Here is a 22,186-nt window from a genome sequence, read left to right as displayed (position 1 = left end):
GGACAGGTGCGCATCAGGATACAGGATCTGTCTACGATCAGTGCGGCCTGACAGTGTGACTGGAGGAAAGAGACACACCAGACCCAGCTGATCAGAGATCCGCCACATGTGAGATGTGAGTCCTGACGTTGGCAGTGCGTGTGATGACGACAGTGTGTGTCATGATGACAGTGTGTGTGAGATGTGTCATGGTTACCAGTGGAGATGACACTGAACCAGTGGTAACAGATAGGGCAGTGTGTAAAGGCTATCTAGCTTCTGTGTTTATGATGATGAAGATGATGATGATGACGACCAGGTCCTTAGTGAGGCCGCGTATTGATGAGGGTGATGGGTTACCCTCTGGTCTTCATCTCTCGAGACATTTGACACCAGGCACAGGGCCCACAGAAGACGGAGTACAGACAGTCATTACATAGGGTGCCCTGAAAGAGAGAGCAGGAGGGTTATAGAGAGAGAAAAAGAAAGAGAGAGGAAAATGTTTGTGTGTGTGAGAGAGAGAGTGAGAGTGAGAGGGAGAAAGCGGGAGAGAAAGAGAACAAGAGAGATAGTTATACAATTTCTTATATTCCGTATCAACAACCGTGATGAATTGTTTAAGAACAATGAGCGGAAACTTTGTGGGTGACCAAATAGAGAAAATGATGTTTCAGAGCCCTTCTCTGACCCAAGTCTTCCAGTCAAACAAACAGATCTTACAAAACTTGTGTGTTATCTATGGACGTGGGCAAGGCTCCTTTATATTCGAAAGCTTAGTGGAACAGGTTTGGTTGGTTCCGGGTCAGATGAAAGGTAAGTGAAATGCCAAAGACCAGGAGAAAGACACCATCCACATGAAAATATATATGAGGTACACAAGTAGATGAATAAAAATAACACAATTCATGTCAAATCACGGTGTAGGACTGCTACTGCGTGACAAACAATCTCAATGTAAGTGTGAAGGAAGAAAGCAGAAAGACATGAATTTAAGTGTGTGTGTTCTGTTTGTCCTCACCTCGATGCCGTAGCGATGGCGTAGAGAAGCTCTCAGAGACATGGTGGCTGGAGGGATCGCTCCGAACCAGTCAAGCAGCGGCAGACACAGACACTCTCCTGCTTCCTTCGCTGTGATACATGCAAAGCAAGGGAAGCACCAAAACGCAAAACAGCCTGGGGAGGAAAGTTTCATGAGTTTCATGTTAGGTCTTTTTTATTGTTATTGTTGAGCTGTTATTTTGTCTTTGTTATTTGTTCTTTCTCTGTTTCAAACATACGCTTGCCCCTTTGTGCATACAGCTTAGACACACACACACACACACAGACACACACTCACACAGGTGTGTATACACTTCCACTAGGTTAAACTTACAAGATGACATTTCTTTAGTGCAGTCACAGATGCCTGAGCTCCATTGGTTGGATGTCGTTGCCAAGGCAAATGCCTGGGGCTGTTGAATGACCATCTTTGTAGTAGTCATGTTGAAGCGATGATTCTGTGGAGTCAAGTTATAACAGTATGACAGGTGACCAACAACCATACATACCGCATCTTTGATGATGGCAACATTACAGTACATTATTAGTACTTTAAACAATTATGTGAATAACAATTGATAATAATGTCATGAATGTATTCCTTTCCTGCAAATATGTTGACAATTTTTGAGAGAATGATACATTTGGGAACACTTTACATTAAGGTTACATGAAATAAATAACTACATAGCAATACTTATAGTAACATAATAATTACATAGGAAATGCTACATGTTTGCTATACCTTAAGTTATTACACAAGTGAGTCTTATTACACAAGACTGTGTGTGTGTGTGTGTGTGGGGGGGGGGTCAATGAGTGTTGACAGGGATCTATTACTGCTTCAACTGCCCCTTTACAACATCCACTTCCCCCCTATACCCCTCCTCCATAATGTGTCTTCTAACACAATTAGCAAGCAGTACCATTAACACTTAACATTTAATGACAAAGCAATTTTTACAACACATATTGCTAGTTACATCATAGCTACTGCAGCCTACTGTAGAGTGTCACCACAAAATGTCACTCGACAAGTGTAATTGTAACAGCGTCATAGTTAACAAGTTATTCAAAATGAACTTATCAGTAGTTATGTAGTAGTTGCTACAGTTCATGCTGAAGCTATAGTCTTACACATGGAACAGGAAGAGACAGCTGTTTCATGTATATTCTCATCAAAACATGTAAGCAAAACTCCACAAGAAAGTTCTACATGCCTGCAGTCCCTTGCTTTAAGACTTCATACAATTTCATACCTGTGTATTTTCCTGAGAAGCTGGAGAGAAGAGTCCAGAAGGGAAGACACTGAACCCAGGACACTGAAGGGTGCTGTTTTATAGAATGAGAAACTCTCAGGCTGAAACACTGGTTAACCTCTCATTCATCTGGTTCATCCAGTTTTTATTAAAAGAATACATTCGACTCTCAGATCATCCCTGCCCTGCACACTTCATTTCCACATGTATCTCCCCAGAAGCTCAGTGCTATCTTGTGTACCTCACCTCACATCTCTGTTGGGGGTGTTCCTCATCGTCACAACCATGTCAATTAAATATGTCAATTAAATATTTAGTAAGATGTTTGTAAAAGGGAGATTCTTTGAAATAGACGGAGGGTCTTAGCAAGGTTGCTAAGCTACCACCAAATGGGAGGGCATGTGTTTACCTTTATATATATATATATATATATATATATATATATATATATATATATATATAAGGTAAATATATATATATATATATATATATATATATATATATATATATATATATATATATATAAGGTATATATATATATATATATATATATTTATGTCCGTTGTCCATACAGATGGTAAAGGAAAATAATTGGCTCCTATTAGAAATACGTTTGCTTTGGTGATGGCAGAAAATCTTGGCCAAGAGCACAGGGCTGGACAGCCTAGGTTCACCTGGACAGGTAGCATTCCACGTCACTCGTCACATACTGGGAACTAGCAGTAAAGCTTAATTCACTAATAAGTGGTAAGACAAAACCAGACAAAGTTTACCTAATTTCACAGTCCTTTTCATGTAAGCTGAGCTATTGGACTGTAATACTGATAAGCTAGTCATATTTTATATTTTAAGCGTCAGGTACCACTTGATAAAAAGTAAATCATCATGCATGCCCGATCAACTAATCCTGCTGTTGCAGTAAGACAGACTGCTGCCAACCACTCAGTGGCTCAGCTAGGGAGTCATATGTTTGGGATTTTGTAATTAGAAGAAGACGCCATGCACGATGGTTGAGTTTTTCATGCTTGCATGGTGTTGACGACTGTACATGCTAGCTCGTACTAATCTTGTGAAACATTTGAATGTAAACACTGCTGCTCCTTTGGCTATTCTGAACACCTCACCCCCAACATCGTTAGGTACCCAGGGGTTTCCCTCCCAGTGGTCAGCACTTGGCTAACCTAATGTAGCCAGTCAGTGTGGAGAAAAAAAAACCTGTTTATTCACATTATTGCCAGCCAGCTACAGAATTAACTATTAGGAAAACCTGTTCTAATGTACTTTTTTATACTCTCACTTACACTTGATGAGGTCAAGAAATACAAAAACGACCCAATCAACAGTTGTTTACATTTCATATGAGGTCAAACGTGAGGTAGAATGCGTTGTACAGACGTGGGTGATAAAACCAACCATAAATGTGGGAGGGGACCAAGTTAAGGAGTTAAAGGCTAATTAATTAACTGATATAATTGAGCCCATGTGGTCCAGGCTCATTTGTCAGATCCTGCCTCTTCTATATCAAGTGCGCCCCCTGCAGGGAGGTGAGAGTGATGGGTTGCACTCTGGTCTTCATCTCCTTAGACATTTGACACCAGGCACAGGGCCCACAGAAGAAGGAGAACACACAGTCATTACATAGGGTGCCCTGAAAGAAAGAGAGAGAGAGTGAGTGAGAGAGAGGAGTGTTGTGTGTGTGTGTGTGTGTGATAGTGAGTGAGTGAGTGAGTGAGTGAGTGAGTGAGTGAGTGAGTGAGTGAGTGAGTGAGTGAGTGAGAGAGAAAGAGAGAGAGAGAACAAGGCAGAGTTTTACAGACAATTCCTTTACAACCCGTACCGACAACCCTGATGCATTGTTTAAGGATAATGAGCAGAAACTAGGTGGGTGACCATTGACAAATAGAGAAAATGATGTTTCAGAGCCCTTCTCTTACTTCCAGTCAAACAAACAGATCTTACAAAACCTGTGTGTTATCTATGGACGTGGGCAAGGCTCCTTTATATTCGAAAGCTTAGTGGAACAGGTTGGTTGGCTCTGGGTCAGATGAAAGGTAAGTGAAATGCCTTAGACCAGGAGAAAGACACCATCCACATGAAAATGTATATGAGGTACACAAGTAGATAAATAAAAATAACACAATTCACGTCAAATCACGGCGTAGGGGTGCTATACTGGGTGACAAACAATCTCAAGTGTGAAGGAAGAAAACGAAAACACATGAATCGAGGCGTGTGTGTTCTGTTTGTCCCTACCTTGATACCGTAGCGGTAGCGTAGAGAAGCTCTCAGGGACATGGTGGCGGGGGGGATAAGCCCAAAGCAGTTAAGCATCGGAAGACACAGACACTCTCCTGCTTCCTTCGCTGTGATGCATGTAAAGCAAGGCAAGCACCAAAACGCCAAACAGCCTGGGGGGTAAAGGTTTCATGAGTTTCACGTTAGTTAGTTTTTTACTGTTATTCTTTCTTTATTTTTTCTTTCTCTGTTTCAAACATACGCTCGAACCTTTGTGCATACAGCTTAGACACACGCTCACACACGTGTGTATACATTTCCACAAGGTAAAGCTTACAAGATTTCATGTCTTTAGTGCAGTCACAGATGTCTGAGCTCCATTGATTGGATGTCGTTACCGTGGCGAATGCCTGGGGCTGTTGAATGACCATTTTTGAAGTCATGTTGAAGCTATGATTTCAAGATTTCAAGCGATGATTAAGTTTCAAACCTACGCTGGCCCACGGGTGCACAACAAAACAACATTAAAGAAGGAAAAAAAATAACATTAACACAACGACATTAACAAAAACAAAACATGTATAAAAACGCTACATAAAAAAAAACAATCAACTAGGCCTACTTACAACAACACAACATTAAGTGACAACCCAACCAAATTGGTTCACACCACATCATCAGCCGAGAACACAACAGCATTAGCCGAGAACACAGTAGCATTAGCCCAAAACACAACACACACCCCCCCCCTCCCCCAACGGACAAAACACAGACAACACAAATTTGAGAATTGTAGGCTACATGAAGTCAAGAAATACAAAATCTACCCAATCCACAGCTGTTTGCAGTTCATATGAGGTCAAACATGAGGTGGGTGATAACCAACCATAGATGTGGGAGGGGACCAAGTTAAGGAGTAGGAGTTTAAAACTAATTAATTAAATGACATAATTGAGCCCATGTGGTCCAGGCTCATTTGTCGGATGATGCCTCTTCTAAATCAAGTGCGCCCCCTGCAGGAAGTTGAAAGCGATGTATCGGTCCGAGGAGGAGGGAGAGTTAGTGGTATAGACTGCTGCTCGTCTTTTGAGCTCACGGGAGATCTGGCACCATGAAAGTGGGTAGCAACAGCAACCGTAGAAACAGTCGCTCCACACTCCCCCCTATAAAACACAACCACACAGATCATTATACAGTGGGCTACACAGTTGCAATGGGTACAGAGTGACACAATTTATAGTCGTCTGGCTGTGTTAGTCTTTGTTTGTTTTGATTGAAACTTGTATGAATACACTGAAGTATAATATATGACTGTGACTATTAATCTGGACATTTTAATATTATTACATATTTTAGTAAGTAAAAAGGCCCTCTCAAACCACATGTATCAACAGATGCACAGGATTTGTCCTAAGAATAGTCTCCTATTCATCTCGTGACCGGTAGCTTCTTTCAGGGCCTGCATGCCTCCCACACCTCCTCTCTGGTTCAGCATCAGCTCCTATAGCAAGTCTCATACTATTGCCAACTGTTCTCCTTTACTGTCATTTTCTCTCTTCTTCTGTCTTTTCATTCCTTTCTTTCAGTCTCTCTATCTCATCTTATTCTTCTATCTTTCAATCTCTCTCTGACTCACTTTCACCCTATTTCCCTCTCTCTCTCTCTCTCTCTCTCTCTCTCTCTCTCTCTCTCTCTCTCTCTCTCTCTCTCTCTCTCTCTCTCTCTCGCTACATTAACCCTGTTTCACATGATAGTCCATGCAGTAACTCTCATTTGTCTATGTGAGTTTTCTAGTTGTGGAACAGAAGGCACTCACCTGGTCACTCACCTGGTCACTCACCTGGTCACTCACCTGGTCACTCACCTGAACCAGAGTGTGGGAGCATCAGTTACTAAGCTGGCTCAACATTAAACCTTCAGCAGAATGGAGGAACTGTGACTGGAACGGTGTTCATTTGCATGAGTGTGATTTGCATGGGATTGTACTACCTTAGATTGTTTTACCTCATGGAGAAAAGGCATAAGTCTCATACACATATATTTTATTACAATAAATGATGTACAGGAATAAATATATTAAACATAGTGGTACTGTAATGTTTTTTAATAAGAGGCTTTCTGGATGAGTGATTTGTTATTTGAAAATGTTTACAGAAGTGTATTTTACATAGACCAAAGAGTACCAATGGATGGGGCAAGCATCAGCAAAATATTTCTTCTAGGTTAAAGTCTTTGTGTTAAATCTATATCTGCTTCAACAATATTCAATATTTTCACAAAGGTTTTATTCTAAATGCAGAGTTTTACTGTAACAGTATCAGCAGAGCATGGAAGCAAAGATAATGGATACATTATCCAACTGAATAATTACCAGAACAGCTCATTAGTAAAATATCGATGTTGAAGGGCTAGGTTAGGCTACACAGGACTAGACAGGAATCGATGGGAATGGGCTGGACAGGTGCGCATCAGGATACAGGATCTGTCTACGATCAGTGCGGCGTGACAGTGTGACTGGAGGAAAGAGACACACCAGACCCAGCTGATCAGAGATCCGCCACATGTGAGATGTGAGTCCTGACGTTGGCAGTGCGTGTGATGACGACAGTGTGTGTCATGATGACAGTGTGTGTGAGATGTGTCATGGTTACCAGTGGAGATGACACTGAACCAGTGGTAACAGATAGGGCAGTGTGTAAAGGCTATCTAGCTTCTGTGTTTATGATGATGAAGATGATGATGATGATAATGACGACCAGGTCCTTAGTGAGGCCGCGTATTGATGAGGGTGATGGGTTGCACTCTGGTCTTCATCTCTCGAGACATTTGACACCAGGCACAGGGCCCACAGAAGACGGAGTACAGACAGTCATTACATAGGGTGCCCTGAAAGAAAGAGAGAGAAGGGTTAGAGAGATAAGAAGAGAGCGAGAGAAAGATAGAGAGTGAGTGAGATAAAGAGAAAGGAGAGTGTTTGTGTGTGTGAGTAAGAAAGAGAGAGAAAGAAAGAGAGAGATAGAAAGAGAGAGAGAAAGAGAGAGGGAGAAAGAGAAAGAGAGAGTCTTACAGACAATTCCTTTACAACCAGTATCGACAACCCTGATGTATTGTTTAAGAACAATGAGCGGAAACTTTGTGGGTGACCAAATAGAGAAAATGATGTTTCAGAGCCCTTCTCTGACCCAAGTCTTCCAGTCAAACAAACAGATCTTACAAAACTTGTGTGTTATCTATGGACGTGGGCGAGGCTCCTTTATATTTGAAAGCTTAGTGGAACAGGTTTGGTTGGTTCCGGGTCAGATGAAAGGTAAGTGAAATGCCAAAGACCAGGAGAAAGACACCATCCACATGAAAATATATATGAGGTACACAAGTAGATGAATAAAAATAACACAATTCATGTCAAATCACGGCGTAGGGGTGCTACTGCGTGACAAACAATCTCAATGTAAGTGTGAAGGAAGAAAGCAGAAAGACATGAATTGAGGTGTGTGTGTTCTGTTTGTCCCCACCTCGATGCCGTAGCGATGGCGTAGAGAAGCTCTCAGAGACATGGTGGCTGGAGGGATCGCTCCGAACCAGTCAAGCAGCGGCAGACACAGACACTCTCCTGCTTCCTTCGCTGTGATACATGCAAAGCAAGGGAAGCACCAAAACGCAAAACAGCCTGGGGAGAAAAGTTTCATGAGTTTCATGTTAGGTCTTTTTTATTGTTATTGTTGAGCTGTTATTTTGTCTTTGTTATTTGTTCTTTCTCTGTTTCAAACAAACGCTTGCCCCTTTGTGCATACAGCTTAGACACACACACACACGCTCACATACACACACACGCTCACACAGGTGTGTATACACTTCCACAAGGTTGAACTTACAAGATGACATTTCTTTAGTGCAGTCACAGATGCCTGAGCTCCATTGGTTGGATGTCGTTGCCAAGGCGAATGCCTGGGGCTGTTGAATGACCATCTTTGTAGTAGTCATGTTGAAGTGATGAATCTGTGGAGTCAAGTTATAACAGTAAGACAGGCGACCAACAACCAGTTCAGATATCATTTCAAACTGTCATGGCATACATACCACATCTTTGATGATGGCAACATTACAGTACATTATTAGTACTTTAAACAATTGTGTGAATAACAATTAATAATAATGTCATGAATGTATTCCTTGCCTGCAAATAAGTTTACAATTTTTTAAAGAATGATACATTTGGGAAAATTAACATTAAGGTTATATTAAATATATAACTACAAAGAGTAACAGCATAGTAGTTACATAGGAAATGCTACATGTTTGCAATACCTTAAGATATTACACAATTGAGTCTTGGTTTGAGGAAGTACAGACCGTGTGTGTGTGTGTGTGGGGGGGGGGGGTCATTGAGTGTTGACAGGGATCTATTACTACTTCAACTGCCCCTTTACAACATCCACTTCCCCCCTATACCCCTCCTCCATACTGGGTCTTCTATCACAATTAGCAAGCAGTACCACTAACACTTAACAGCAATTCCTGTGTACTTATGTTTTTACAACACATATTGCTAGTTACATCATAGCTACTGCAGCCTACTGTAAGGTGTCACCACAAAATGTCACTCAACAAGTGCAATTGTAACAGCGTCTTAGTTAACAACAGTTATTCAAAATGACCTTGGCTAGGTTTCCCAGATTCGTTAAGAAGCTCTTAACGCTAAGGGAAACCCGGCCCTTATCAGTACTTATGTAGTAGGTAGTAGTTGCTACAGTTCATGCTGAAGCTATAGTCTTACACATGGAGCAGGAAGAGACAGCTGTTTCATGTATATTCTCATCAAAACATGTAAGCAAAACTCCACAAGAAAGTTCTACATGCCTGCAGTCCCTTGCTTTAAGACTTCATACAATTTCATACCTGTGTATTTTCCTGAGAAGCTGGAGAGAAGAGTCCAGAAGGGAAGACACTGAACCCAGGACACTGAAGGGTGCTGTTTTATAGAATGAGAAACTTTTAGGCTGACTCACTGGTTTACCTCATACCCAGACTGGTATTTATCTGGTTCAACCAGTTTTTATTTAAAGAATACATTCGACTCTCAGATCATCCCTGCCCTGCACACTTCATTTTCACATGTATTTCCCCAGAAACTCAGTGCTATCTTGTGTACCTCACCTCACATCCCTCTAGGAAATGTTCCTCATTGTCACAACTGTCAAAGAACTGTCGATGTCTGACTCCAAAGGTGATTTTTGTGACAAAGGTGACACAGTACGAGGATGTATCCTGTCATAGGACTCAGATCTGTACAGAACTATACCACTAATACTTAGGTTGTCCTTATTGGACTTTTTCTAGCGGAAGGCTGTGATGATCTTTTGCTAGAAACCTAATTACTTCATCTAGACTTTAGTTTTATGGCCAAAGCTTCAACCTTTTTACATGCAGGCATGACATCATCACCATCCAACACACTGCTTCAGTCAAATATGTCAATAACATAAAATATTTTGTAAGTTGTTTATAAAAAGGGTGTTTCTTTGAAATATAGAGAGGGTCTTAGCATCGTTGCTAAGCTACCACCATCACCCTTATCTATATGTCTGTGGTCCAGACAGATGGTAAAGGAAAATAATCGGCTCCTATTACAGATATGTTTGCTCTGGTGATGGCAGAAAATCTTGGCCGAGAGCCCAGGGCTGTGGAAACATCCTTTGACCTTGGGTTGTAGAGACAGTACTAATGATTTGTCAGATGGTGACAAAAAGAAAGCCAAGTTTCCCCGGACAGGTAGCATTCCATGTGACTCGTTGCATACTGGGAACTAGTATTTGGAAAACCTGTTCTAATGTGCTTTTTTTTTTTTTTTTACTCTTTTCTATTCTTTCATCATATTAAGTCACTCAAACTTGACAGACTACTTCCTGATGACATGAATAAGACTGGTCACACTGAAACAGAAACGTCAAAGTTGTGTAAATCTATTCCTTCTGTATTTCTGTTCCGTTTTCTGAATGCAAACAAAACTTTCTGTCTCTTGTCACTTGCTCATTTCAAAGAAAACTGACAAAACACAGACAATACAGATTTTTTTTTAATTTTAGAAAAAGGCAAGAAATACAAAAACACAATCACCACCAATGAAAATCTGCGGCTCATACAATACAAGCTCAAGACAAGAATATATTACACAAGATCAAAAATAAATACATTTGATGCCTCTTTCTCCCCTGTCTGTGTCAAATGTGGCATACACAAGGAAACACTTATACATGCCTTATGGGAATGTGAGAAGGTCCGCAGGTTAGAGATTCAAAAATGGATGACCACTACTTGTAGAATCAAATTTGAATTCACAGGCATGAGATGCATTTTTCAAAATAGAGATCCACTTAAATATCCCATTGGATGGATGATCATATTTTCCGCTTTGGTGTATAAAAAGTTAATCTTAAACGATTGGTAGGGCTCCGAGGCCCCACCATTACAGTTATGGAAGGGTCAAATGAAATACTATTTAAGTATAGAAAGATCAATGTTCGAAAACCTGGCTGAGAGCAGGGAACCGTGTGTGTGTGTGTGTGTGTGTGTGAGTGAGTGTGTGTGTGTGTGTGGAGGGGGGGGGGGTGTTTGTGCGTCCAGAGTGTGTGTGTGAGCAGTGGGAGGGTGTCTGAAGGCGGATGAGGGGATGACGGTCTGTGTGGCGCGTATGAATGTGTGAATATGAGTATGGTCAAAACCATAGGGAAGTGTATAAACTGTAAAACATTACAAAATATGCTGATATCTGTGTTGCCTCTTGTATGCAATCGTAAAAATAATTATAAAAAGGAAAAAGAAATACAAAAACCACCCAATCAATAGTCGTTTGCAGTTCATATAGAGGTCAAACGTAAGGTAGAAGGTGTAGTAGGCTGTTGGGTGATAACCAACCATAGATGTGGGAGGGGACCAAGTTAAGGAGTAGGAGTTTGAAGCCAGTTAGTTCAATAATATAATTGTGCCCATGTGGTCCAGGCTGATTTGTCAGATCCTGCCTCTTCTAAATCAAGTGCGCCCCCTGCAGGGAGGTGAGAGCGATGTATTGGGCCGAGGAGGAGGAGGGGGGGGTATTGGCATAGACTGCTGCTCGTCTTTTGAGCTCACGGGAGATCTGGCACCATGAAAGTGGGTAGCAACAGCAACCGTAGAAACAGTCGCTCCACACTCCCCCCTATAAAACACAACCACACAGATCATTAAACAGTACACAGTTGCCATGAGTACAGAGTGACACAATTTATAGACTTTCTGGTTGTGTTAAACAAGTGAAGTTGATTCTCAACCGACAGTTGACAATTCAGTAAAGACATGTGCTTTTATCTGCAGAATAGTGTCTTCTGGTGGCAGAAGTGTAGTACTGCAGATGTGATGGTCCCATTGAGGTCATCCATGAATTAATCATTTTTTTAATCATAAGAGCTGGAATGAAACCTATATGGTTATATGCGACATGCCAGATTATGTTATCAAGCACCATGATCTGTACAGCTGTTGTGTTAGTTATATGGCTGTCGCGGATGCTGGTGTTGAGAGCCTACAACAAGACACAGCTGGGGAAACTACAAACACTGAGAACTCTTACATGAGGTACATATATATTGATGCAATCAATCATTCCTATTTATATGATTTATTTTGGTATTTTGAAACGTGTATTAATACCCTGAAGTATAATTTATGACTTTGACTATGAATCTAAATGTACATTTTAATACTATTACATATTTTAGTAAGTAAAAAGGCCCTCTCAAACCACATGTATCAACAGATGCTTAGGATTTGTCCTAAGAATAGTCTCCTATTCATCTTGTGACCGGTAGCTTCTTTCAGGGCCTGCATGCCTCCCACACCACCTCTCTGTGTCAGCATCAGCTCCTATAGCAAGTCTCAAACTACTGCCAACTTCTCTCCTTTGCTGTTATTCTGTCTCTTCTTCTGTCTCTTCTTTCCTCTCTTTGTCTCTCTATCTCATCTTATTCTTCTATCTTTCTATGTCTCTCTGACTCTCTCTCTCTCCCCCCCCCTCTGTCTCCCCCCCAGCCCCCTCTCTCTCTCTCTCTCCCCCCCCCCCTCTGTCTCCCCCCCCCCCCTCTCTCTCCCCCCCCCCTCTGTCTCCCCCCCAGCCCCCTCTCTCTCCCCCCCCCCCTCTGTCTCCCCCCCAGCCCCCTCTCTCTCTCTCTCCCCCCCCCCTCTGTCTCCCCCCCAGCCCCCTCTCTCTCCCCCCCCCTCTGTCTCCCCCCCAGCCCCCTCTCTCTCTCTCCCCCCCCCTCTGTCTCCCCCCCAGCCCCCTCTCTCTCCCCCCCCCTCTGTCTCCCCCCCAGCCCCCTCTCTCTCTCCCCCCCCCTCTGTCTCCCCCCCAGCCCCCTCTCTCTCTCCCCCCCCTCTGTCTCCCCCCCAGCCCCCTCTCTCTCTCTCTCCCCCCCCCTCTGTCTCCCCCCCAGCCCCCTCTCTCTCCCCCCAGCCCCCTCTGTCTCCCCCCCAGCCCCCTCTCTCTCCCCCCCAGCCCCCTCTGTCTCCCCCCCAGCCCCCTCTCTCTCCCCCCCCCCTCTGTCTCCCCCCCAGCCCCCCCTCTCTCTCCCCCCCCCCTCTGTCTCCCCCCCAGCCCCCCCTCTCTCCCCCCCCCCCTCTCTCTCTCCCCCAGCCCCCTCTCTCTCTCCCCCCCCCCTCTCTCTCCCCCCAGCCCCCCCTCTCTCTCCCCCCCCTCTGTCTCCCCCCCAGCCCCCTCTCTCTCCCCCCCCCCCCTGTCTCCCCCCCAGCCCCCTCTGTCTCCCCCCCAGCCCCCTCTCTCTCCCCCCCAGCCCCCTCTGTCTCCCCCCCAGCCCCCTCTGTCTCCCCCCCAGCCCCCTCTCTCTCCCCCCCAGCCCCCTCTGTCTCCCCCCCAGCCCCCTCTCTCTCCCCCCCCCCTCTGTCTCCCCCCCAGCCCCCCCTCTCTCTCCCCCCCCCCTCTGTCTCCCCCCCAGCCCCCCCTCTCTCTCCCCCCCCTCTCTCTCTCCCCCAGCCCCCTCTCTCTCTCCCCCCCCCCTCTCTCTCCCCCCCAGCCCCCCCTCTCTCTCCCCCCCCCCCTCTGTCTCCCCCCCAGCCCCCTCTCTCTCCCCCCCCCCCTCTCTCTCCCCCCCCCTCTCTCTCTCCCCCCCCCCCTCTCTCTCCCCCCCAGCCCCCCCTCTCTCTCCCCCCCCCCCTCTGTCTCCCCCCCAGCCCCCTCTCTCTCCCCCCCCCCCTGTCTCCCCCCCAGCCCCCTCTGTCTCCCCCCCAGCCCCCTCTCTCTCCCCCCCAGCCCCCTCTGTCTCCCCCCCAGCCCCCTCTGTCTCCCCCCAGCCCCCTCTCTCTCCCCCCCAGCCCCCTCTCTCTCCCCCCCCCCCTCTCTCTCCCCCCCAGCCCCCTCTCTCTCTCCCCCCCCTCTCTCTCTCCCCCAGCCCCCTCTCTCTCTCCCCCCCCCCTCTCTCTCCCCCCCAGCCCCCCCTCTCTCTCCCCCCCAGCCCCCTCTCTCTCTCCCCCCCAGCCCCCTCTCTCTCTCCCCCCCCCCTCTCTCCCCCCCAGCCCCCTCTCTCTCTCCCCCAGCCCCCTCTCTCTCCCCCCCAGCCCCCTCTCTCTCCCCCCCAGCCCCCTCTCTCTCTCCCCCCAGCCCCCTCTCTCTCTCCCCCCCCTCTCTCTCCCCCCCAGCCCCCTCTGTCTCCCCCCCAGCCCCCCTCTCTCTCCCCCCCCCCTCTGTCTCCCCCCCCCCCTCTGTCTCCCCCCCAGCCCCCTCTCTCTCCCCCCCCTCTCTCTCTCCCCCCCCCCTCTGTCTCTCCCCCAGCCCCCTCTCTCTCTCCCCCAGCCCCCTCTGTCTCTCCCCCAGCCCCCTCTCTCTCTCCCCCAGCCCCCTCTCTCTCTCCCCCAGCCCCCTCTCTCTCTCCCCCAGCCCCCTCTCTCTCCCCCCCCCCCTCTCTCTCTCCCCCAGCCCCCTCTCTCTCCCCCCCCCCCTCTCTCTCTCCCCCAGCCCCCTCTCTCTCTCCCCCCCCCTCTCTCTCTCCCCCAGCCCCCTCTCTCTCTCCCCCCCCCCCCCTCTCTCTCTCCCCCCCCCCTCTGTCTCTCCCCCAGCCCCCTCTCTCTCTCCCCCAGCCCCCTCTGTCTCTCCCCCAGCCCCCTCTCTCTCTCCCCCAGCCCCCTCTCTCTCCCCCAGCCCCCTCTCTCTCTCCCCCAGCCCCCTCTCTCTCCCCCCCCCTCTCTCTCTCCCCCAGCCCCCTCTCTCTCCCCCCCCCCTCTCTCTCTCCCCCAGCCCCCTCTCTCTCTCCCCCCCCCCCTCTCTCTCTCCCCCAGCCCCCTCTCTCTCTCCCCCAGCCCCCCCTCTCTCTCCCCCAGCCCCCTCTCTCTCCCTCTCTCCCCCCCCCCTCTCTCTCTCTCCCCCAGCCCCCTCTCTCTCCCCCCCAGCCCCCTCTCTCTCCCTCTCTCCCCCCCCCCCTCTCTCTCTCCCCCAGCCCCCTCTCTCTCCCCCCCAGCCCCCTCTCTCTCTCCCTAATCTCTGCATCTTTTTATTTTGTGATATCTCCCAAGTCTCCTGGCTCCAGCACGCCATATATGTCATGGCTGAGGGCAGGTTGTGTACCAGATCCAGTACACAACCTGCCCTCCTGTCTGTGGGAAACCGATGCCAATCAGAGCTGGTGGATCAGGGAGCCAGGAGCTGGAGCAATGTTGCCAAACAACCAGTTTCAACAACACCTACTCTGGAATGTGTGTGGGCTAATCATCCCTTAAAGCCGCAGTATTATCAAGTTACAATGCCATTCCTTTTGGTTCATCCAACACCCAGGATTTTTGTGCAGTGGCTGTATTCATATTAACACACTGTACACGATGGAGATTTGGCAATGCAAAGAATGCCATGTTTTTTTTAGGGGGGAGGGGGGATTCTTTGAATCATTTGGGGATTGTGTGTGTGTAGTAAGCATCATCTAACCTGTAAAAGCATCCCTGTCAAGTCATTACTGTTTGTTTTAAGGTAAAACCAATGCCGCCTGTGTGTGTGTGTACCTGGATGCCGTATCGCTCTCGGACGGAGGCTCTCATGGCCAGAGAGGCAGCAGGTACACAGCTGATGCAGTCCAGCAGAGGCAGGCAGGGGCACGCCCCCACTGACCAGGACACCTTGCAGGTGTACACAGGCAGGCAGCACAGCGCGAAACAGCCTGGAACCACACGTACACACACACACACACTTAAACATCACTCACAAACACACACGGACACCGTTGGTCTTCTGCCCTATTGTAATAATTTACTCCCTGAGGTGGAGTGGGTTCACGTGTGGGTTACAGAGTAAGAGGAAATGTTTACTGACATTTTCACACCTTGTTGGTCAAGAGTTTCAGAAGACACTCGGAATCTGGCCTAGCAAGACTTAGTAGACAATAAAATAGGTAACCCATTCCGGCAGAGACAGAGAGAAAGAGTGAAAGACAGAGAAAGAGAGAGGGAGAGAAAAAGTGGGAAAAAATGTGAGCGCATAAATAACTGATAGAGAGAGAGAGAGAGAGAGAGAGAGAGAGAGAGAGAGAGAGAGAGAGAGAGAGAGAGAGAGAGAGAGAGAGAGAGAGAGAGAGAGAGAGAGAGAGAGAGAGAGAGAGAGAGAGAGAGAGAGAGAGAGATACAGACAGACAGACAGACAGACAGAGCGCTCCAGCAGTCTCTTACTGTCTCCCAGGTCCTGGTGGCATTCACAAAGGCCGGTGCTCCAGTGGCCTTCCAGGGCCTGGCTCCCTGGCTGTTCCCTCACCACCTGGAGCTGGGGAGAGGATAGGAGCAGGGCCTCTCTGTCCATCTCTGCCCTGGGTGCAGAGAGACACACACACACACACACACAGCTACAGGGTGGCTGTCTGTTCTTACAGTACGCGTGTCTTTACAAACCCTAACACCTAACTATGTGTAATTCATTTATTTAGGATAGGAAAGATGACACCCTTACTGTTCTGTAATGTTTTGGAAATGAACGAAAATGTAAATAATTAGAGAGCTGCTGATCTAGGTAACAGATTAACAACTGAAGGTACATTACTACCTGCTGGAATGTCTCCGCGCTGCCAGATAGAGCAAATGGAAGCTGACTTTTATCTTTCTGCCTCTGCTCTTTCTATCTCTTGTGATCTCTATCTAACACGCTCTCTCTCTCTCTCTCTCTCTCTCTCTCTCTCTCTCTCTCTCTCTCTCTCTCTCTCTCTCTCTCTCTCTCTCTCTCTCTCTCTCTCTCTCTCTCCTCTATCTCTCTCAGATGACTGGTCATGCTGTCATCCAGCCTGTTCTCTCCCTGTTGCTCCAGTGTTGTGTCAACACTAAACATCCACAGAGGGGGAAAAACTCTCCTGTTCTCATGAGAATCCAAACTGAACTTGTTTTGGTTTATACACAGGTGACTGTTCTTTCCAATTCATTCTACTTCATAGGAATCTATAAGTCCTGTTCCTAAGTTCCTTCTGGACTTACAGAGCTTCACCTGAGGCATGCTACTCTACATTTCCTGTTCTTCGCCAAGACGCCCCTAATACCGGCTGTGATTTTCCATTACCATTGTGTGTATGTGACTCTGTGTGTATAAGTGTGACTGTGTATTTGGAAGCGTGTCACTGTGTGTGTTTATCCCTTGAGTCGTGTTTTTGTGTCACTCACCCAATGGTCTGATGGACCCACAATATTATTGGAGTTTTACATTAATAAAGACATAACACAGTTGCCTACCAATTAATTACCAACATAAATTTCACAAGATGAATCATCTGCTTTAGAAATGATTTGTTTATTAAAATTGACATTTGGTGACTGACCACACGAGAGAATTGTGTTTATTTTGTTCATTTGACCTTTATTTTGACAGGGTGTTACAGTGACACCCAGGGCTCTTATTAGGAAACCAAATACACATCAGTATAAGAGAAGGATTAAACAACACAAATCATTCAAAACATAAAAAGAAACAAAACCATATTCAAAATGCCTTACAGTGACCACCATATTGCTGAAGATATCATCTTAGAAAAAAGGGATAGAAGGGGGGCGCCTACTGAAGGGTTTACATGCTTTCTTGAAGATGGATTCTAAGAAGAGAGACAGACAGACAGACAGACAGACAGAAAGATATTAGTTGATAAGCGTCAGTAGCAAACCAATTCACAAAACCACTTTCTCATTTGGTGCTCCTGTGCACGCTCTTACTCACCATGCCGGAGTGTTTTACTGCACACGCATTTCTTCACATCTTCTTTCTCCTTCGGGGTTTTTGGGACGCCTGGTTTGCGACACGTCTCTTTTCCAACCAGAACTGAGAGCAGAGAGAGCATTGTTCCAGTAGAGCCATCCAGTTACTCCTTAAATTCCACTACACATCGAACATGAATCATCCGTTTTATTCGACTCCTTCATTGTGATACACACCAAACACAAATCTATCTATATGACTCCTTTATTGTGATACACATCCAGCTGACAGATGGGCACTCACCCTGACATCTGCACCCGTGCCGTACTGAGGGCATTCGTGAAGGGCCGACAGCATACACGAAAGGCAGTCTGGCAGATGACACTGAAGAAGAACAGAACGTGAAGCATACCTTGGACAGTTGGTCAGGTGTGTTCCATTGACATTACAGTTTGTCTTTACAGAACTGGTCTGCAAGGTTTTCCTCACAGTGGGTGAGGGTTCAATTAAAACCTCTCCCAGTCAAGTATTAACAAATAACAACTGAGTTATGGTGAAAAGTCAAGTTTATCCTGGAATTAGGCAGCCCATGTCCTTATTCTAGGCTATGCTGTCTGTGGGTGGAGGCATCACAAAGGCCTACAACATGTATAACAAACGGTTTGATTGTACAGAAAACAAATTGCACAGTTTACAATGACAGAATACTGAACGCCTCTGGCATGCAGAGCAAGATGCAATAACGAAACACAACTATGCACGCAGTTAAATGCCAACATCTACATTTCTGTGCCATATATATATATTAAAATAATACCTGCGTTTTCACTCCAGATGGAAGTTAGGATGACCAACAGCAGAGCAACAGAGATTTGCTTGGACATGTCAGCGGCTAAGTTGTTTGTCTGTTTCTGAGGTGGGATCTGGGGCTAAATGGAGGGATTAGGGTTTTATTCCATCTCAGATATCAATGTGACCCACCCCCTCACCTCCCATTCACCTGTAAGGAAGTCTCATTCTAATGGGAGGTGGAGGTAGTAGGTGGGGGGGGGGGGGGGGGGGTGGGGGGTAGTGGGGGTTGGTGGTGGTGGGGGTTACGGCCTTTGGTGATAATGCCTCTGCTCTGATGATGGGTTTGAACATGCCCTGCTCCAGGGTTCTCTGCTCCACTGCACATTAGTTTACCCGTGACATGCCCCATAGTGATTGAGAATATTGAGGGCCTATATCAGCGCACAGTGGCCTAAACACTCTCGCCTAAGATAAGATATAGCCTACCTTTATGCGTCCCACAATGGGGAAATTCAGGATTATTATTATTACTAAATTAGTCAACACATGCTGTGTTGTTAGATTTTAGCAGGTCATTGTTCTAAATGAGTTTTGCTCACGGAAATTTGTATTAAAATGGTAGTAACCTAATTTGTTACCTACTGGTGAATCAATTGTGCATGTCACTACGTAACAGTTTTGAAAACAGTATGTAAGCATGTGCAAATTGGCCTGTAGGTACATACAGTTTTGACAGTTGTGTCAAAGTGAGAAAAGAATTAATGTAATTTGAAAGATGTAGTCGTTGAATGCATTTTGTGCCAAAGCACTGATTAGTGCTCCACAGGTAAGCCCACACACAGCACTGTTGTGCTCACTGTGTGAAGAGTTTTGAAAACGTGACTTATATATTGAGAAATGTGCCCCAGCGACTGTAAAAACTGTAAGACTTTGATAATTCCTCGAAATATGACTTCGATATGAGCGTGTGTGTTGGCATATTTCATCACAACGGTCACCTAGTTGTTCATTAGGCTGACAGTTGAGTCACAATGTTTATGTTCATGCGCAGATAGGTTCGGCGAGGTTAGTGTTTACATGTGGGTGTACACAAATCTGCCAATCGTGTACTAATTCTGTGCCATATAAAAGTCCTTGCGATGACGTACTTTGTCCATAAGTGACTCAGACGCAACACAAGGAAATCCCCAGTGTGAGTAACGACGAAATGTGCTTCTCCTTTAAGTTGAGGCTTCCTGAGTGTCACTCCAAGGGATCTGATAAACAACAACGCCGTATTACGGAGTCAGGTCGTCTTTGAGAAGGAATTTAATCGAAATATAACGCGAAAATCTCAAAGGTAAGACTACTGTTTATAATGGGTATAGGCTAAATGGTTTCATGTTATAATGTTGGAAACAGCATAGGCTCCAAGTGTGAAGAAACGTTCATCTATTTAGATACAAGTGGATCTAGAAACTCGATATATGACATTTTAAGAATTCGTTAACATGCTAGAAATAATATCTAGGTATGTCCAACACATGGGCATATAGTGGAATTATATGTTGATTAGTAGAGCTATGTAAGAATTATGTAAGTGCTCATTAGTTCTTTCTACATTCCGTTCGTAACAAGCTATGAACCCTAATAATAACATTCAAGTTTGTATAATTGACAATCAATTGGTTGTCATACCAAGTAGCTTATTTTTAATCGCACCGAGAGCATTAGTTGATATTTCAGTGGTTTCTGCCTCTACAATTCACAGTTTATCGTTTATCGGCACTGCGGAAGTGCAGACCATCGAGCCGTAAAAAAACGACATTCTGAGGACATCTAGTGGACATAACGACAAAGCTCAGGCTCAGTGCAGCAGAGATGTACGGAGCGTCCGGGATACCCGAATTGATCCCAGCAAATGGCCCGCGGCAGCCCAACGCAGCGGGCCAGTACAATCCAGGACATTCTCAGGTGGCTCTCAACGGACACGGTGTGGTAGCCAACCCGCAGAGGCTTGGCCAGCGAGCACCTAAACTCGGACAAATCGGCAGATCTAAGAAAGGTAAGCAAAGCCAGATGAGCACCTGTTTTTCTTTGACGAGAAGTGCGACCAGAGGTGTTGAAAACCTGGCATGCCTATATATCCAAAACGACAAATGTTTCCCTAAACACTGTCATACAAAGGAATTCTCAGCATTACAGCCTCGTCTCCCAGACCAATAAGAGGCATGAGTACCATTCTGTAAATCTGTCACAAGTGCAGCTTATTCGACTGTTCCTTCTCTCTTCCAGTTGACCTGGGGGACGAGGATCTGGATGACCTCATGAACAATAACGGACAGTCTCCCGTTCTCTCACCCATCTCTTAAACGTACGTCGGCCGTGCCAAACGCGGCGCCACCACCCCCCAACCCCCCCCCCCCCCCATCCCCTTCTTCTCCCCTTGGGGATGCCAAAACTCCAATCAGAAATGGCCTTGGATCTTTTCAAGTGACCTTTTAGGGAAGCTCTCTGCAACACGGCACAGCACCAGTGACCATCATGTGGCCGGAATTCTACTCCTTTGCATTGATGGCTTGTTTAATGTCTCTAAAGTATCAACTGTTCAGCTGTGAATGAACTGAATGTGTGAATGGCTGACTTTACCTTTCCCTACCTTGGCAGTAAACATGGTGTTTGTGGGACAGGGCAGCATACTTAAATCTATTCAGCTTCTCAAGAGCTACGTTTTATGAAGTCTACACTGGTTAAATAAGGTAAATCTAGAACTATGGTTGGCTGGTAGAAAGTTACCCACAGTTTAACTACTGTTTCCTTAAGTTAGGTGTTTCGTGTCGGAAGGACAACTGTTAACGTTTAACGTTCAAGTAGAACATTGGGTTCAGATTGTGGTTTAAATCTCTGTGGTACTCTTAAACCAGGTGTACACTTTATGTGGAATGTTTATAGTTTTTTTGAGAATGTTTTCAGATATATAATGATTAATTTATTGTTGTAAAAGAAATACTTTACTATTCTTAGTAAGTTTGGTTTATTACTCTATAAAAAAAAGAAAAGAAAAAAAGATGACAAAAGGCCGTTATTTTAAACATATCTTGGAATATGTTGTGTTCTTGTTGAGTTATTGTGTAACAATTTGCACTTTGTTACTTTTGTACACTATGTGTTCAAACTTACCATATTTCTATGCATGGAGTCTATTGAAGCATCAAAATAATTACAAACCAGTTTCCAGTTTCAAGGGCTACTCTCTTTGCTATGGAAACATCTTATCACATGTTTCTTAAGGAATATTTGGACTAAGTTCACCAAATCAGTGTCTTGAAAGGGTCCCTTATCTCAATTGTTTTATCCTGTTTATGTTGGTCACTAGGGACCCTGCACATATCAACTGTTAATCTCCACCCTCAGTCTCCTGCAGGGATGTGATTGGATGTAAAAAAGGGTTCTGAAGGTTACTAACAATTTAGTTTGTTCCCAAGAACTATGACCTATGAACTGTGCAGTTCATAGGTCAGACTTCAGGACTGCTTGCCCGATCGCGCTGCACTGTTTGATGGAGTGGTTGGTTTGTAAATTGTGAATATTTGCATGATGATGGTGGCTTTCTTGCATCATGCTTTGTTAGAAATAAAAACAATGCCTGTGGTATTTTCGGAGCTTCGTTTGAGTCCCTGCCTGCTTCATTTATGGTGTTAGTGTAATTATAATC

General features: G+C 45.6%; 3 protein-coding genes, 2 long non-coding RNA genes and 1 pseudogene across 6 annotated transcripts; 1 reads left to right on the top strand and 5 right to left on the bottom strand.

The window, feature by feature from the left end:
* Nucleotides 1-302: 302 nt before the first annotated feature.
* On the bottom strand, nucleotides 303-2,289 carry LOC146222051 (cornifelin homolog A-like; annotated as a pseudogene). Its single transcript, XR_014746791.1, has 4 exons — nucleotides 2,277-2,289; nucleotides 1,352-1,475; nucleotides 998-1,152; nucleotides 303-425 (listed from the first exon to the last, which is right to left on the bottom strand). The product of XR_014746791.1 is annotated as a cornifelin homolog A-like (transcript).
* Nucleotides 2,290-3,478: 1,189 nt separating this feature from the next.
* LOC146222050 (cornifelin homolog A-like) lies at nucleotides 3,479-5,593 on the bottom strand. Its single transcript, XM_084691567.1, has 4 exons — nucleotides 5,339-5,593; nucleotides 4,849-5,001; nucleotides 4,530-4,684; nucleotides 3,479-3,924 (listed from the first exon to the last, which is right to left on the bottom strand). Exons 2-4 carry the CDS (start codon nucleotides 4,952-4,954, stop codon nucleotides 3,793-3,795), a joined length of 393 nt encoding a protein of 130 aa, XP_084547693.1. The 5' UTR covers nucleotides 4,955-5,001; nucleotides 5,339-5,593; the 3' UTR covers nucleotides 3,479-3,792.
* A 983-nt stretch (nucleotides 5,594-6,576) lies between these two features.
* On the bottom strand, nucleotides 6,577-9,471 carry LOC146222049 (cornifelin homolog A-like). The gene is made up of 4 exons (XM_084691568.1): nucleotides 9,408-9,471; nucleotides 8,384-8,507; nucleotides 8,024-8,178; nucleotides 6,577-7,397 (listed from the first exon to the last, which is right to left on the bottom strand). The coding sequence occupies exons 2-4, from the start codon at nucleotides 8,490-8,492 to the stop codon at nucleotides 7,275-7,277; spliced, it is 387 nt and encodes a 128-aa protein (XP_084547694.1). The 5' UTR covers nucleotides 8,493-8,507; nucleotides 9,408-9,471; the 3' UTR covers nucleotides 6,577-7,274.
* A 2,061-nt stretch (nucleotides 9,472-11,532) lies between these two features.
* LOC146222048 (placenta-specific gene 8 protein-like) lies at nucleotides 11,533-16,329 on the bottom strand. The gene is made up of 3 exons (XM_084692115.1): nucleotides 16,203-16,329; nucleotides 15,543-15,697; nucleotides 11,533-11,703 (listed from the first exon to the last, which is right to left on the bottom strand). The coding sequence occupies exons 1-3, from the start codon at nucleotides 16,327-16,329 to the stop codon at nucleotides 11,533-11,535; spliced, it is 453 nt and encodes a 150-aa protein (XP_084548241.1).
* A 1,101-nt stretch (nucleotides 16,330-17,430) lies between these two features.
* On the bottom strand, nucleotides 17,431-18,210 carry LOC146222047 (uncharacterized). The gene is made up of 3 exons (XR_014746705.1): nucleotides 18,004-18,210; nucleotides 17,722-17,823; nucleotides 17,431-17,599 (listed from the first exon to the last, which is right to left on the bottom strand). It is a non-coding gene; the product is annotated as an uncharacterized LOC146222047 (long non-coding RNA).
* A 1,434-nt stretch (nucleotides 18,211-19,644) lies between these two features.
* Nucleotides 19,645-22,138, top strand: LOC146222046 (uncharacterized). Its single transcript, XR_014746769.1, has 3 exons — nucleotides 19,645-19,831; nucleotides 20,243-20,536; nucleotides 20,767-22,138. It is a non-coding gene; the product is annotated as an uncharacterized LOC146222046 (long non-coding RNA).
* Nucleotides 22,139-22,186: the final 48 nt, after the last annotated feature.

The sequence above is a fragment of the Hypomesus nipponensis genome, chromosome 25 (assembly GCF_054491055.1).
Source record: "Hypomesus nipponensis isolate SF chromosome 25, ASM5449105v1, whole genome shotgun sequence".
Classification (NCBI taxonomy): Eukaryota; Metazoa; Chordata; class Actinopteri; order Osmeriformes; family Osmeridae; genus Hypomesus; species Hypomesus nipponensis.
Note: the sequence above shows the minus strand (reverse complement) of the source record. Positions and strands in the feature narration are given on the sequence as shown.